Below are 12,555 nucleotides of genomic sequence, written 5' to 3'. Positions count from 1 at the left end.
TTTTAGACACTTGCTAGATCCATATTTTGAGACAGATACTTCTAGAGTTTAAATTCAAGACTCTTGATTATATTGAACAGTGTAGATTGAAAAGTCTAAAATTCAAATTCCATTAGAATCCATTAGGATCTCGATTCTAAATTCTGAAATCTAAAACCTAAATCCTTGTTTCAAATTTAATTTAGATTTCAAATTCCAGATTGTAAATTCTAAGTTCTATATACTGCCGCTATTCGCAAGACTGTCCCATTTGCATTTTCGTCATTTTTCAGTTCATCTCAAAAATCGTTCAGTTACAGTTAGTTCTTCAATTTAGACTAAAAACTTTCATAACTTTGTTCTCAATGTTTATGAAAAAATACCAAGTCATGTCTGTCCCATATGAAATATACCCGCAAAGCTGTCCCATATGTCTTTTTTCACAGAATGGTTTAAAATTGCTCCTATAATTTACGTTAATTCTACAAATATTCATACAATGTGTGCGACAAAATAAGCATTCATTAAAATTACGAAAATTAGACTAGATAAAACAGTCTAGTAAAGTCGCCATATTTTTTTAGGTTTTTGTCATGCTGTTACTTGCTGCTTGGACTTTCATAAAATCTGTGAACCAAAATACGCGTACCTGGTAGCACACGCGTACGTCATATTGTATTGATTTTTCTCATTAATTTAATTTGTAGGTATTAATAGTGTTGTTATTAAAATTTATCGGTCTTATCGATGAAAAGTGATGTCCTTTTTAGTAGAGGCATTTATACACCGAAAATAATTTTCACTTTAAAGGTAAGTGACATCTGGAGTGAATTTGCGCCATACGTAAATTCATGTGAATTTTAAGTGACCGTCAAGTGAAATCACTTAAGTGAGCGATCAAGTGAATTTCAAGTGAATGGCAAAGTCAATTTAAAATGTTTGCTCAGGTCATTAATATCTTTCGTTGTAGAGGTTTTTAGGTGAAATTTCGGAATATCAAACATTAATCAACTTTGTTTCTACAAAACAATTATTTATTTAAAAAAAATACAACGTAAAAAACGTCACTTTTTCTCCTTATTTGGGTTCAAAAAGATTTTTCGGCTTCGAAAAATCATTGACTTCCTCACTTTGACGGGTTGATATTTTCTGAAATAGTAATAAAAAAAATTAAATTTAACTAGTATTTATTGTTTTGCATGATACTTACTTTAATTGCACTTGAATATTTCCAAAATAAATCATCATCGGAAAACGTATCCGAAACCTGATTGCTTCAAAAAGGTCTCTGCGACGTGTTAACCGGTTCACACGATATTTCTGTCGGTCGACCTATGGAAAATATCATTGTTTAATAACATATAAATTACTTTAATTCTGCACCTACCAACTCAAACAAACCTCTGTTGTTTCTTTTCCAAACAACAATGAAATAATCAATACTGACATTGTTGACATTCGCTATGCAAAAAATCACTTGAATTTTAAGTGATGGGCAAGTGAATATTGGCTTAAGTGACCGGTCAAGTGGATTTCAAGTGAGCATCGAAGACATTCAATGCCGGTCACTTAAAACTCAAGTGATGAGCTAGTGTATATTGATTCGGTCACTTAAAATTCAAGTGAGAGGCAAGTGAAATGTACATGAGCCACTTGAAATGAAGAAATTCACTGAGTTTTCACTTTTAAGTGAATCTTCTAGTGTTTTTTAAGTGTGATTTTGGGTTCAGTGTAGTTTTTCTAAAAAGATAATCGACCGAAAAACTTTCCAAAAGATGAAGGTTGTTTTATTTATGGAACGTTGTTATTCATTTTATTTTAGACCTACTCAATTCTCACGATAAACTTACGTTATCTTTATCTAAATATCTCATAAACATTATTTCAAACTTATTTTCATGAGTAAACAACCAGTAAAGTGAATGATACAGCGCAGATAGAGAGATTCAAATGGTCAACGGACACAAGAAAAGCCAAATATGGGACAGCTTTGCGGGTACATTTAAAACGCATGCGAAATATACTCGCAAGGCTGTCCCATCATTATTTTCTCTTCCGCATCAACAACTTCCAAAGCAAAAACACATTGGACGAAATTTTACAACAATTATCTTAATATCTGTGAAGAAAAAAATAGAAAAGGTAAAGGTTCAACCGAGAAATCCACGAAAGTTTATAAAAATCTTTAGAGCCATTTTTCTCGGTTCGTTATTTTTGCATATGGGACAGACTTGCCGGCAGTGGCAGTATACTAGGATTCAGTTTCTAGATTCTACAATGTAAATTCTATCTTCAAAATTGAAGATTCTTAGTTTCGAATTCTTATATGGTTGTTGTTCGTTGATTCTGGATTCTGGATTCTACACTGAACCCAAAATCACACTTAAAAAACACTAGAAGATTCACTTAAAAGTGAAAACTCAGTGAATTTCTTCATTTCAAGTGGCTCATGTACATTTCACTTGCCTCTCACTTGAATTTTAAGTGACCGAATCAATATACACTAGCTCATCACTTGAGTTTTAAGTGACCGGCATTGAATGTCTTCGATGCTCACTTGAAATCCACTTGACCGGTCACTTAAGCCAATATTCACTTGCCCATCACTTAAAATTCAAGTGATTTTTTGCATAGCGAATGTCAACAATGTCAGTATTGATTATTTCATTGTTGTTTGGAAAAGAAACAACAGAGGTTTGTTTGAGTTGGTAGGTGCAGAATTAAAGTAATTTATATGTTATTAAACAATGATATTTTCCATAGGTCGACCGACAGAAATATCGTGTGAACCGGTTAACACGTCGCAGAGACCTTTTTGAAGCAATCAGGTTTCGGATACGTTTTCCGATGATGATTTATTTTGGAAATATTCAAGTGCAATTAAAGTAAGTATCATGCAAAACAATAAATACTAGTTAAATTTAATTTTTTTTATTACTATTTCAGAAAATATCAACCCGTCAAAGTGAGGAAGTCAATGATTTTTCGAAGCCGAAAAATCTTTTTGAACCCAAATAAGGAGAAAAAGTGACGTTTTTTACGTTGTATTTTTTTTAAATAAATAATTGTTTTGTAGAAACAAAGTTGATTAATGTTTGATATTCCGAAATTTCACCTAAAAACCTCTACAACGAAAGATATTAATGACCTGAGCAAACATTTTAAATTGACTTTGCCATTCACTTGAAATTCACTTGATCGCTCACTTAAGTGATTTCACTTGACGGTCACTTAAAATTCACATGAATTTACGTATGGCGCAAATTCACTCCAGATGTCACTTACCTTTAAAGTGAAAATTATTTTCGGTGTAGATTCTTAATTGTAATTTTTAGATTTTTTGAAATATATTTTTGAAGTACCGCTATAATGCGATTACAATTTGAGTACATACCTGATAATATAAATAGACATTGCTAAACAGCCGCTTGACATCGAGAATGAACGAGGGGATATCCACATAATGGTCATTGTTGGTCATTTCTAGTCTATCCCGAATCATCGTCAGTGTAATCGGGCTAAAAAAAATCAAAAAAAAAAATTTGTGAGTTAAAGTTTAAATCGATAAAATAGTGCAGCGAAAATTACCTGCAAACGATGTCGTAGTACGCCTTGTTCGTGTCCGGTTCCAGATGCCGGAAGGGCATGCTAGTTTCGTACTGGCAGAACAGTTCCAGTAGAATCCTTTGAAGAATCTTCAGATCCCGCGGTGAGATGCCAACGTTCCTTTTTTCGCCCATTGGTTCTGCAATTTGAGAAGAATGCGGTTATTAAAATAACAACATGGAAGACAATTTTCGTTTTCAAAAACTTACCCGGTGGCAGATCGGCAAAGTTGTAGCAGAGCAAACACTGCCAGGTTTCGCTCTCATCCGGCAGCGAATCGATGACCGGTATATGACACGTTTGGTGGAAAACCTTCGGACACTTATCACAGCACATCAGCTCGCCTCCGTCCATGCAAACCGCACACCAGTCTTCGTTGGGATCGAGCTCCTTGGGAAGGTTTTTATCGTCCACCAGGACTCCTGCACCGGCTCCCGCTACCAGGGCACTGGTGTTGAGATCTGTGGAACTGTGCACCTGTGGCGAGGTAGTTTTGCCCCGGTGGCCCTCTGGCAGTACCTGAACGCCGTTCGAGTCTAGTTTGGCAATGGTGGCCATCAGATCATTAACCGAATCCTCGCACGTTTTGTCTATCGATTCGGCGAAATCTTTGGCGGGCTGGATTAAGAAATATTGATAAGTTCAAGAAAATTTGAATGAAGTCAATAACGGGGTCTTACCTCATTTGTACTCGGAGATGGAGTCTTTGGGTTGGTGGAACTGACGTTAGCCATAGCGTTCTGCATTTGCTGGAGGTGATGATTTTGCTGTTGCTGTTGCTGCTGTTGTTGTTGATGTTGTTGCTGCTGCTGCACTTGCTGTTGCTGCTGCATGTGCGGCGACATTTGACTGTGACTAGAGCTTGCGTTGGCTCCGTTCATCATCATGGAATTTCGCATTGTGTCCGGTGATTTCAGGGGAATTTTGAACGACTCGTTTGGTCCGTTGCCGAAAAGATGCAGACCAGATGGACCACCAAAACCTGAAAATTAATGAAAAATCAGTTTAAGAGTTAATTCAAAACGATTGACACAACTTACCGTTATTTTGTTGACCTTGCATGTTTTGAGGAATATGCCATTTGGCGCCCCCACTACTGCTGGAGCTAGCAGCCGGATTTGAGGCTCCAGGGTGTTGAGGTTGCATTTGTCCCGGTTGTGGTGAATTCGGGTTGTATCCTGGAGGAGTCTGCTGGCCAGGATATCGCATAGCTGCCGCCTGCTGCTTTGGTGTGAGAAGAGTTGAGGTATTCTTCGATTAGGAAAGACAGGTAGAAATCAGTCGGGGCCGAGTACGGTCTCACTCGAATTCCCTTCGCAACGGAATACTTACATTTCCCATCATCTGACGCAGGGCAGCCGGGGGCATTGCGAATCTTTGGAAATTCTGGAAGCGAGGATTGTTGCCTCCCATGCCCATTCCGTTGCTGTTGGCGCCCGGTTGACCATGGTTGTAGTTCTGATGACCGGCTCCAGGACCCGCAAGATAGCCAGGCGGAGGGCCTCCCATTTGACCGCCCATCCGATGCTGCCCAGGGCCACCCGAACCAGGTGGCACATTGCCCATAAAGTTAGCTGTGTTAAATTGATTATTAACATTAGCATTTCCGGTCGAGCTTGGGGCATTTGGCGAACCGCGGTTTGGACCGCTCGGTTTTTGATGATTCAACAGATTACGTAAGTCTAAAAGTTTAGTGATATAATACATAGGGATCGTGATAGGGGATTGGATGGAAAAAGAAAACATAAAAAAATGTTATGATAACGAAAACAGTTACACCTATACCGTGAGATGAACGCAAAAACTATAAAAATGGCGGGCGATTTAAACTAAAGCCACAACCTGGTTAGCGTTTTGTACTCACCCATATTTTGAGGATGTGTCGAGGAGCTGACATGCTGTTGGGGAGGCATGCCATGAGGAGGTCCCATTGGAAATCTCCCGAAGCCTCCTCCGGGTCCATTTTCCTGGGAAAATGAGCGTCCCATAGGATGATTTGGAGGAAAGGGTCCTCCCACTGGTACCGCTCCATTGCTGTTGTACATTGGTGGGACATTGGGAAATCCACCCGGGCCATTGGCGTTGTTTGGGGGCATTTGTGGCATTCCTGGTCCCGGCATTCCAGGGCGAAGGGGTGGCGTAATGTTTGGACTAGGTTGTTTTGAACGGTTCTGTACAGGTGTCGGACCTGGTGGAACGTTGCCTCCTGGTGGTCCCGTTGGAGGTGGTGGGTACACTTTTCCATCTACCAGGATTGTTCCGATACGTGCGATCACTAAAAAAAATCAGTATTATTAAAAGTCTCTGAAGAAGAAAATGCGATTCTAATGAAATGAACGAGATGTCACCAAAAACTCACCGTTCTGCAGTTCCGGAACGTTCGACAGGAACAACTGTACCCGGACAGGTATTTCTGGATTCGGAATATCCGCCCGCTGGCATTTCACCTTCTGGAGATGCCTGGCAAGGGTCTTTTTACTGTATAACACAGCACTATCACTGCCCTTGTCCAAGGCGCACTGCACGAATTCTATGCAGTGATCGGTGTGTCCGGAAAGAAGCTGTAGCGCTTCCTTCTTTTCGTTCAGTACTTGTAGTTTGGTGTCGCATACCTTCAAAAAATAAATATATTTCAAACAAAATCATATTTTGACAATTTAAGCCTCTGAACTTACCTGATTCAACCGGTACACCAGCTGTTTGCCGCGCATGTTTACGGCGTTGGTTAGCTTGACCACAAGGTCGGCAATCTCTTTGGACAACTCCTTCTTCTTCTCGGTGATCAGGGCCTGCCGGTCGTCGATCACCTTCATCGCACTGGATAGCAGCACCTTTTTGTAGCTGATTTCACTGAGAAGTGCCTGCAGCGAGTTCCGGGTTTCGCTCGCGATCTCGTTGGCGAACTTGTACTTGTGATCCCGGTGGTCCACCAGCTGGCAGTCCCGACAGGTTAGCCGGTCGCACGTTTCACAGTATAGGGATAGTTTTTCCTGGAAAGAATAATGATGATCAGTAGTTGTATTTTTTTCCTATTAGGTTTATGAACAAAATACTCAAAAAATTAAGGAAAAGATAGCAATGAGATAAGTTTCAAAAATTGTGCACAGATTATCAAACTGCGCTTGATGAAGCTCCTGTTTTCTACCAATACCCAGGAACCGATAACATTTGATCCGTTTCTGAATCGATGACAATGGCTACGATGTCCATAACTTGATGTTCCTGCGCCTCTTTCAACATTGGTCCCCTTCATTCTCAGCTCAAAAGCTTTCTTCCAATATGCCGCAACCCATGATTAGATTAATTTGAGATTTTTAGTTTTTGAACCGGCCAGATTGACTTCATTTTCAGGACAAGAACTTTCTTTCAATAAACCGTAAGCCAAGATCCAGAATAGCCCTGGCTACGACCCTGTGTCCCTTTTTCCGGGATTTTAAGCCCAATGAGTTTATTCATCCCCACCTGGTGTCCCTGATCACTTCTTGCATGTTAAGCAACTAGCTTCCATACACACTTCGCACTTGCAAGTCCGGGAGCAAATTGGGATCTCTATAACCTGATAGGAAGTTACTTCATTAGCGCCAGCGCCATTATATGACCAACAAGGGAATGCAGGATGGACTTGAAGTCACCCAGGTGTTGCACAAGGGTCAATACAGTTCTTTGGAATATTCAGAACGACGAATTACAAATGATAGCGGAAGTCATACTAGTGGGATTCGCAAACAATTTCGTTTATAAGTGCCCGGGAAAGTAAATCTACGTACCGCCTTAGCGATTGATATAGTGGAGAACTGGAAACGCTTCAGCAGCCTGTGTCCGATCTGGCTCAGCTACTGACGCTACTGATAACCAACCTGATGCTAGGTAGGCCTCGATGGCCAACCCAACTTGCATCATCTGTGGAACGGCTCAGAAAGAGAGAGGCAGATAAACCCATGATCTGATCCGGAACGTCGGAAATTAAATAGATAGAAATCACATTGGCGTGGACTTTTACATGATGAATGCCTCAAGAAGTACCACCGTGCGCTGGTTTTGAGGCGTGGCCTCGATCACTTGCAATTACTTGGACGAGGCATCTGAACACGTATTATTAAATTGTCCAAGATTCGAATCAGGTCGTGCTATCATATTGGCGCTTGCATCCCGGACACGTCAGTCGGCAATGTGGTGCAGAGAATGTGTGATGACATGTGCTCACGGTCAGTGTAGAATAGCTTTACCGTCAGGGAGTATCTTATCAGAGTTCACCCTTTCGCACGATTATGAAAAGGTAGTTTTTTTTTTCTAAACAAGATGAAATTTTGACTTCAAACCAAAACAGCCGGGTGTTTCTGCCGTGAGTGAGTTCGTCCCACCAAAACTACCTTGGGCTTCGTGCACCAGATGTGCCCCATGGTTTTACCCTCCCTTAACTTTTTAAGCCTCCCCGCACGTACGAGTCCAGATTAGGGTTATATCGCACCCTAAGATTGCGTTGCTTTCGATTGGTGGTGTCATACGAGGCCCAAGACGACATTCTCTCCGTTCATCCTTTCTCCTGGTCCGTATCAGATCGAACACGATCTGCGAGATCTTGTCCTAGTTCGCCATGAATGTTCGTCGCAACACATTTCGTTCACAACATTCTCAGCGTTCACGGTAAAAAGTTGCCTACGCCTCGACATGAACCTGGCGCAGAAAAATATTGCATGTTGGATTAGCCTATGCGTTCATATTGCGTTGCTCGATGCATCCCATTGCTTCTGCCACTTGAGCATTGATGCTGCTCGTTGAGCTTTACGCACTCCTCTATCAGCTCTTGCGGCATAACATTCTTCATCCTCCGCCAGAGTTATGTCGATGGGAATCATGCCCGCGATGACAATTGACGATTGACTTAGCTCCCGCTCCCCTTGTCAAAGCTGTTCCACATCACCCAGCCTTAGTGGTCTCTTTCGCTGCTGCAAGGAGATATGCTCCAGTGAAGAAAACGGCATCCTTCTATCAAGATTTTAAGAACGTGGATTTCGAAACTATATCTCTCGTTCTTGAGTCCATCGAATGGGAAGTTGAGCTCGATCCTTCTAATCCAAATGCAGCTGCTGAGACTTTTTCGAACATTCTTAACTACGTTATTGATCGCCATGTTCCGAAACGTAGGGTAGCTACTGATCTACGGGCTCCCTGGGTCACTAAAGAACTGCGGCGACTGAAGACGGCCAAGAAACGTGCACTCCGAAACTACAGCAAGCACAAATCCCCTTACACTAAGGGAGAATACCGCAAACTAAACTCTGCTTATAAAAAAGTCAGTAAGCGTAGCTACTTGAATTATCTAAATCGGTTACAAAGGAATTTCAAGACCAGTCCGAAATCTTTTTGGAAGCACGTAAAAAATCAACGGAAAGAACCAGGGCTTCCGTCTTACATGTTCCTCGACAGCGACACAGCGAATTCTGATCCAGAAATTTGTGAACTTTTTGCCGAGAAATTTTCTAGTATTTTCACAACTGGGGGAATTTCCTTGGAGCAACTGGCCAGAGCTGTACTGAATATATCACCCCTAGGGTCATCTTTGAATGGTATTCTGGTCGACGATGCAGCCATCCTAAAAGCCACAGCTAAGCTAAAAAATTCATCTTCTACGGGCCCGGACGGTATACCAGCTACCTTTCTGAAGCGTTTTATGCCATCTTTGCTGACACCTATCAGGCATATCTTTCAATCATCGCTGGACGGCGGAATCTTTCCTTCATTGTGGAAAGAAGCTCACATGTTTCCTGTCCACAAAAAGGGAGATAAGAGAGACGTGAGCAACTATCGTGGAATCTCCGCTCTATGCGCGATCGCCAAATTGTTTGAACTAGTTGTTTTGGATCCCATTTTCTCATTTTGCAAGCATCACTTCTCTAACGATCAGCACGGGTTCATGCCTAAAAGATCCACGACTACAAACCTACTGAGCTTTACATCGTTCGTGCAGGACAGCTTTGCCAAGAAAAGTCAAACAGACGCCATTTACACAGATCTCTCTGCTGCGTTCGATAAGGTGAACCACGAAATTGCAATCGCAAAGCTCGAACGTTTAGGCTTCTGTGGTTCCCTACTGGATTGGTTCCGGAGTTACTTAATGGGACGAAAGTTATCCGTTCGTACTGGTGAATCCTTTTCTAGGCAGTTCGTTGCTTCTTCAGGAGTGCCTCAAGGAAGTCATTTGGGACCGATCATTTTCGTGATCTATTTTAATGATGTACTCTCGCTCCTCGGTGGCACAAAGCTCGCCTATGCCGATGACCTGAAACTTTTTCACACTATAAACGGCCAAGACGACATCAACTTCCTCCAACAGCAATTCACCGCTTTTGCTCACTGGTGCGATATCAACTGCTTGCCCTTGAACCGCAGTAAATGCTCGGTAATATCGTTTACCCGTAAGCGGCATCCTCTTCATGCAGAGTACATCCTCGGAGACCAAACCATCATCCGGGTGGACCATATCAACGATCTGGGCGTTATTCTCGACCGAAGGCTGGAGTTCAAGATTCATACGAACTATGTTGTCGACAAAGCTTCTCGAAGCCTTGGATTCTTGTTTCGTATGGCCAAAGATTTCAAAGACGTATACTGTCTGAAAAGTCTTTATTGTTGCATAGTTCGTTCTATTCTCGAGTACGCTTCAGCTGTTTGGTGCCCTTTCTACCAGAACGGAGCTGAAAGAATCGAGGCTGTCCAGCGGCGTTTCTTGCGGTACGCTCTACGACACTTAAACTGGCAGGATCCGTTTCGTTTACCAAGCTATGAAAGCCGCTGCCGTCTCATAGGCTTAGATACGCTTCAAGCACGCCGACATGCTACACGTGCTCTAGTTGTTGCGGACCTTCTAAAATCTAGAATCGACTGCCCCGAACTGTTGGAGGCCATACCTCTCAGCGTACGACCCCGAGGATTACGAAACCAGAACCTGCAGCTCTACGTTCCGATTCGCCTGAACAATTACGGTGCTAACAGCGCTTTCATCGGCATTCTAAAAACTTTTAATCGGTTTTCCGAACATTTCGACTTCGACGTCTCAAGGAACGTATTCCGAAGAAAAATTTTAAGTGTAAGAAGTATTGTGTAGTCTTATGTTGATATTAATTTTAATTTGTTAGTTAGTAATCATTAGGATCAACATGTGATCCGTTGAAAAAAAAAAAAAAAAAAAAAAGCTGCATCTGTTGAGATGGTCCTGTATGCACAGCAAACTCGCATGGCTATCAGCCGATGTGTACTCCGTAATTTGGATCTGTTGCGCTCCACCTCTAAGGCAGAGCTCCAGGCCGCTCTTCCGTATCGTAGTTTCGATAGTACCACGCTCGCAAGGAGACGTCTCTTGCTACTCTTTGGACCAGTGAGGCCAGTGAGACGATGACTTTCGACGCACTATCGAAACAGTATTTGATATGTGCACCAGAAATTAAGCGGCTGTCGACCATTACCTACACTGAAAGAAAAATCATGGTATTCCAAAATGAATAAAAATGTTTAATTTTACCATACGTTAATATTGTCGATATAAATAAAATTTTAGTTATTTTGACGACTTTTTGGTTGATTTTACCATGCGGGGCAGAAAAAATATGGTAAACCTTAGTGAAAAAAGAGGTTTAATTTTACCATGCGCAAAATTTGTTGATATATATGAAGTTTCGGTTATTTTGACGATCTTTTGGTTAATGCTACCATGCGGGTCAAAAGAAAATATGGTAAACCTACATAAAAAGAGGCTTAATTTTACCACGCGGAACGTTTTGTGCATTCGAATATAAAATTTTGGTTATCGTGACAATACTGTGGTACATTTTACCATGGTTGTCAATAGCCAAAGTACTTTCAATTAGTTGTGTCATCTTGCACTTTGTTGCCTCCTTGCCATTGAAATGGCTTTGGATTTCAATTTACTGTTGAAACATTGGAAATAATATTGATTTAGTGCTATGTGCCGCGATCTTAAAGGTAAAGTGTTTTGGTGTGAGATATGTCACAAAAGATATCATGTTTTATTTATCCGCAGAAGGCCATTAAAATCTGGAGTGCAAGCAGAGTCATCAACGGCCGCAAATTTCAACAGTTTATAAAATGTTCAAGAGTAAGTAAATTATATTAGTATTTCTGCACAATATTTATTTTTTTTAAATTTTTTTAGATGATGATTCGAGAAGACCAAAATAAAATCTTAGGACAACCGCGGAACACCGGAAACAAAATGTCGAAGGAACCTTCTTCACGTTCGGTTTTGGCATATAGTTCCTGATTCAGTGTGAATAACAAAAAATTTTATGTGAAAAAAAATAACAGTGATGAATAAATAAACCAGCATTTTAAAAATTTAAATGATTTCATTGAATGCATGGATAAATTACCATAGTTTTGTCTTAAATACCATGCCGTAGTAAAATTGACCGTCATTCTGCCATAACGCACCATAACACGTTCACATGGTAATTTTAACTAATCTGTTGTTCAAGATAACCAAAAACGTACTCGAAAAAAAACCATCTGTTTTTATTTTTAAATTTACCCTCGGATATGGTAACGGTTACCATGATTTTTTTTTCGGTGTAGAGATATTTCAACTGCTGTTTCGAAGATGTGGTGTGTCCTTCATGTGCGACACAGCTCTTTTGTTGGTCACGAGTAGTACTAGCGCTATCATCGGTGTAATGAAAACATTCAACCGTTTTTCTGAGCACTTCGACTTCGATGTTTCGAGAGATGTTTTCCGTAGTAAAGTTTTAAGTGTATTGAGAACCCTGTAATTAGACTTAGTACTCTTTTTATATTAATTTGAGCTCATCATTTGGACCAATTTGTGTTCCGTTGATTTGTAATAAATAAATAAATAAATAAGTAGATTGTAACGCGATTTTGGTTTCGTACGTCAGGACTCGATTTTCGATGAAGCTTCCTATTATCCCGCAGAGGGTATCGGGTACACGCATCCTG

At 40.9% G+C, this 12,555-nt stretch overlaps 1 protein-coding gene and 1 long non-coding RNA gene across 5 annotated transcripts in view; one reads left to right on the top strand and one right to left on the bottom strand.

The window, feature by feature from the left end:
* The window catches only part of LOC129758557 (E3 ubiquitin-protein ligase TRIM33-like), a 104,021-nt gene that overhangs the window by 3,803 nt on the left and 87,663 nt on the right, over positions 1 to 12,555 (bottom strand). The window contains exons 3-11 of one of the 4 annotated variants that reach the window (XM_055756081.1): positions 6,261 to 6,575; positions 5,945 to 6,197; positions 5,450 to 5,860; positions 4,918 to 5,267; positions 4,626 to 4,836; positions 4,266 to 4,567; positions 3,795 to 4,203; positions 3,568 to 3,724; positions 3,374 to 3,497 (exon numbers count right to left, since the gene is read on the bottom strand). In XM_055756081.1, coding sequence (XP_055612056.1) covers positions 3,374 to 3,497; positions 3,568 to 3,724; positions 3,795 to 4,203; positions 4,266 to 4,567; positions 4,626 to 4,836; positions 4,918 to 5,267; positions 5,450 to 5,860; positions 5,945 to 6,197; positions 6,261 to 6,575 — 2,532 coding nt within the window. The remainder of the gene's footprint in view (positions 1 to 3,373; positions 3,498 to 3,567; positions 3,725 to 3,794; positions 4,204 to 4,265; positions 4,568 to 4,625; positions 4,837 to 4,917; positions 5,268 to 5,449; positions 5,861 to 5,944; positions 6,198 to 6,260; positions 6,576 to 12,555) is intronic. The other 3 variants (XM_055756082.1, XM_055756083.1, XM_055756084.1) reach the window with 3 other exon arrangements.
* On the top strand, positions 11,156 to 11,894 carry LOC129758559 (uncharacterized). Its single transcript, XR_008740012.1, has 3 exons — positions 11,156 to 11,565; positions 11,624 to 11,698; positions 11,756 to 11,894. It is a non-coding gene; the product is annotated as an uncharacterized LOC129758559 (long non-coding RNA).

This window comes from Uranotaenia lowii, chromosome 3 (assembly GCF_029784155.1).
Source record: "Uranotaenia lowii strain MFRU-FL chromosome 3, ASM2978415v1, whole genome shotgun sequence".
NCBI classification, from domain to species: Eukaryota; Metazoa; Arthropoda; class Insecta; order Diptera; family Culicidae; genus Uranotaenia; species Uranotaenia lowii.
This window is presented reverse-complemented; position numbering and strand designations above follow the sequence as displayed.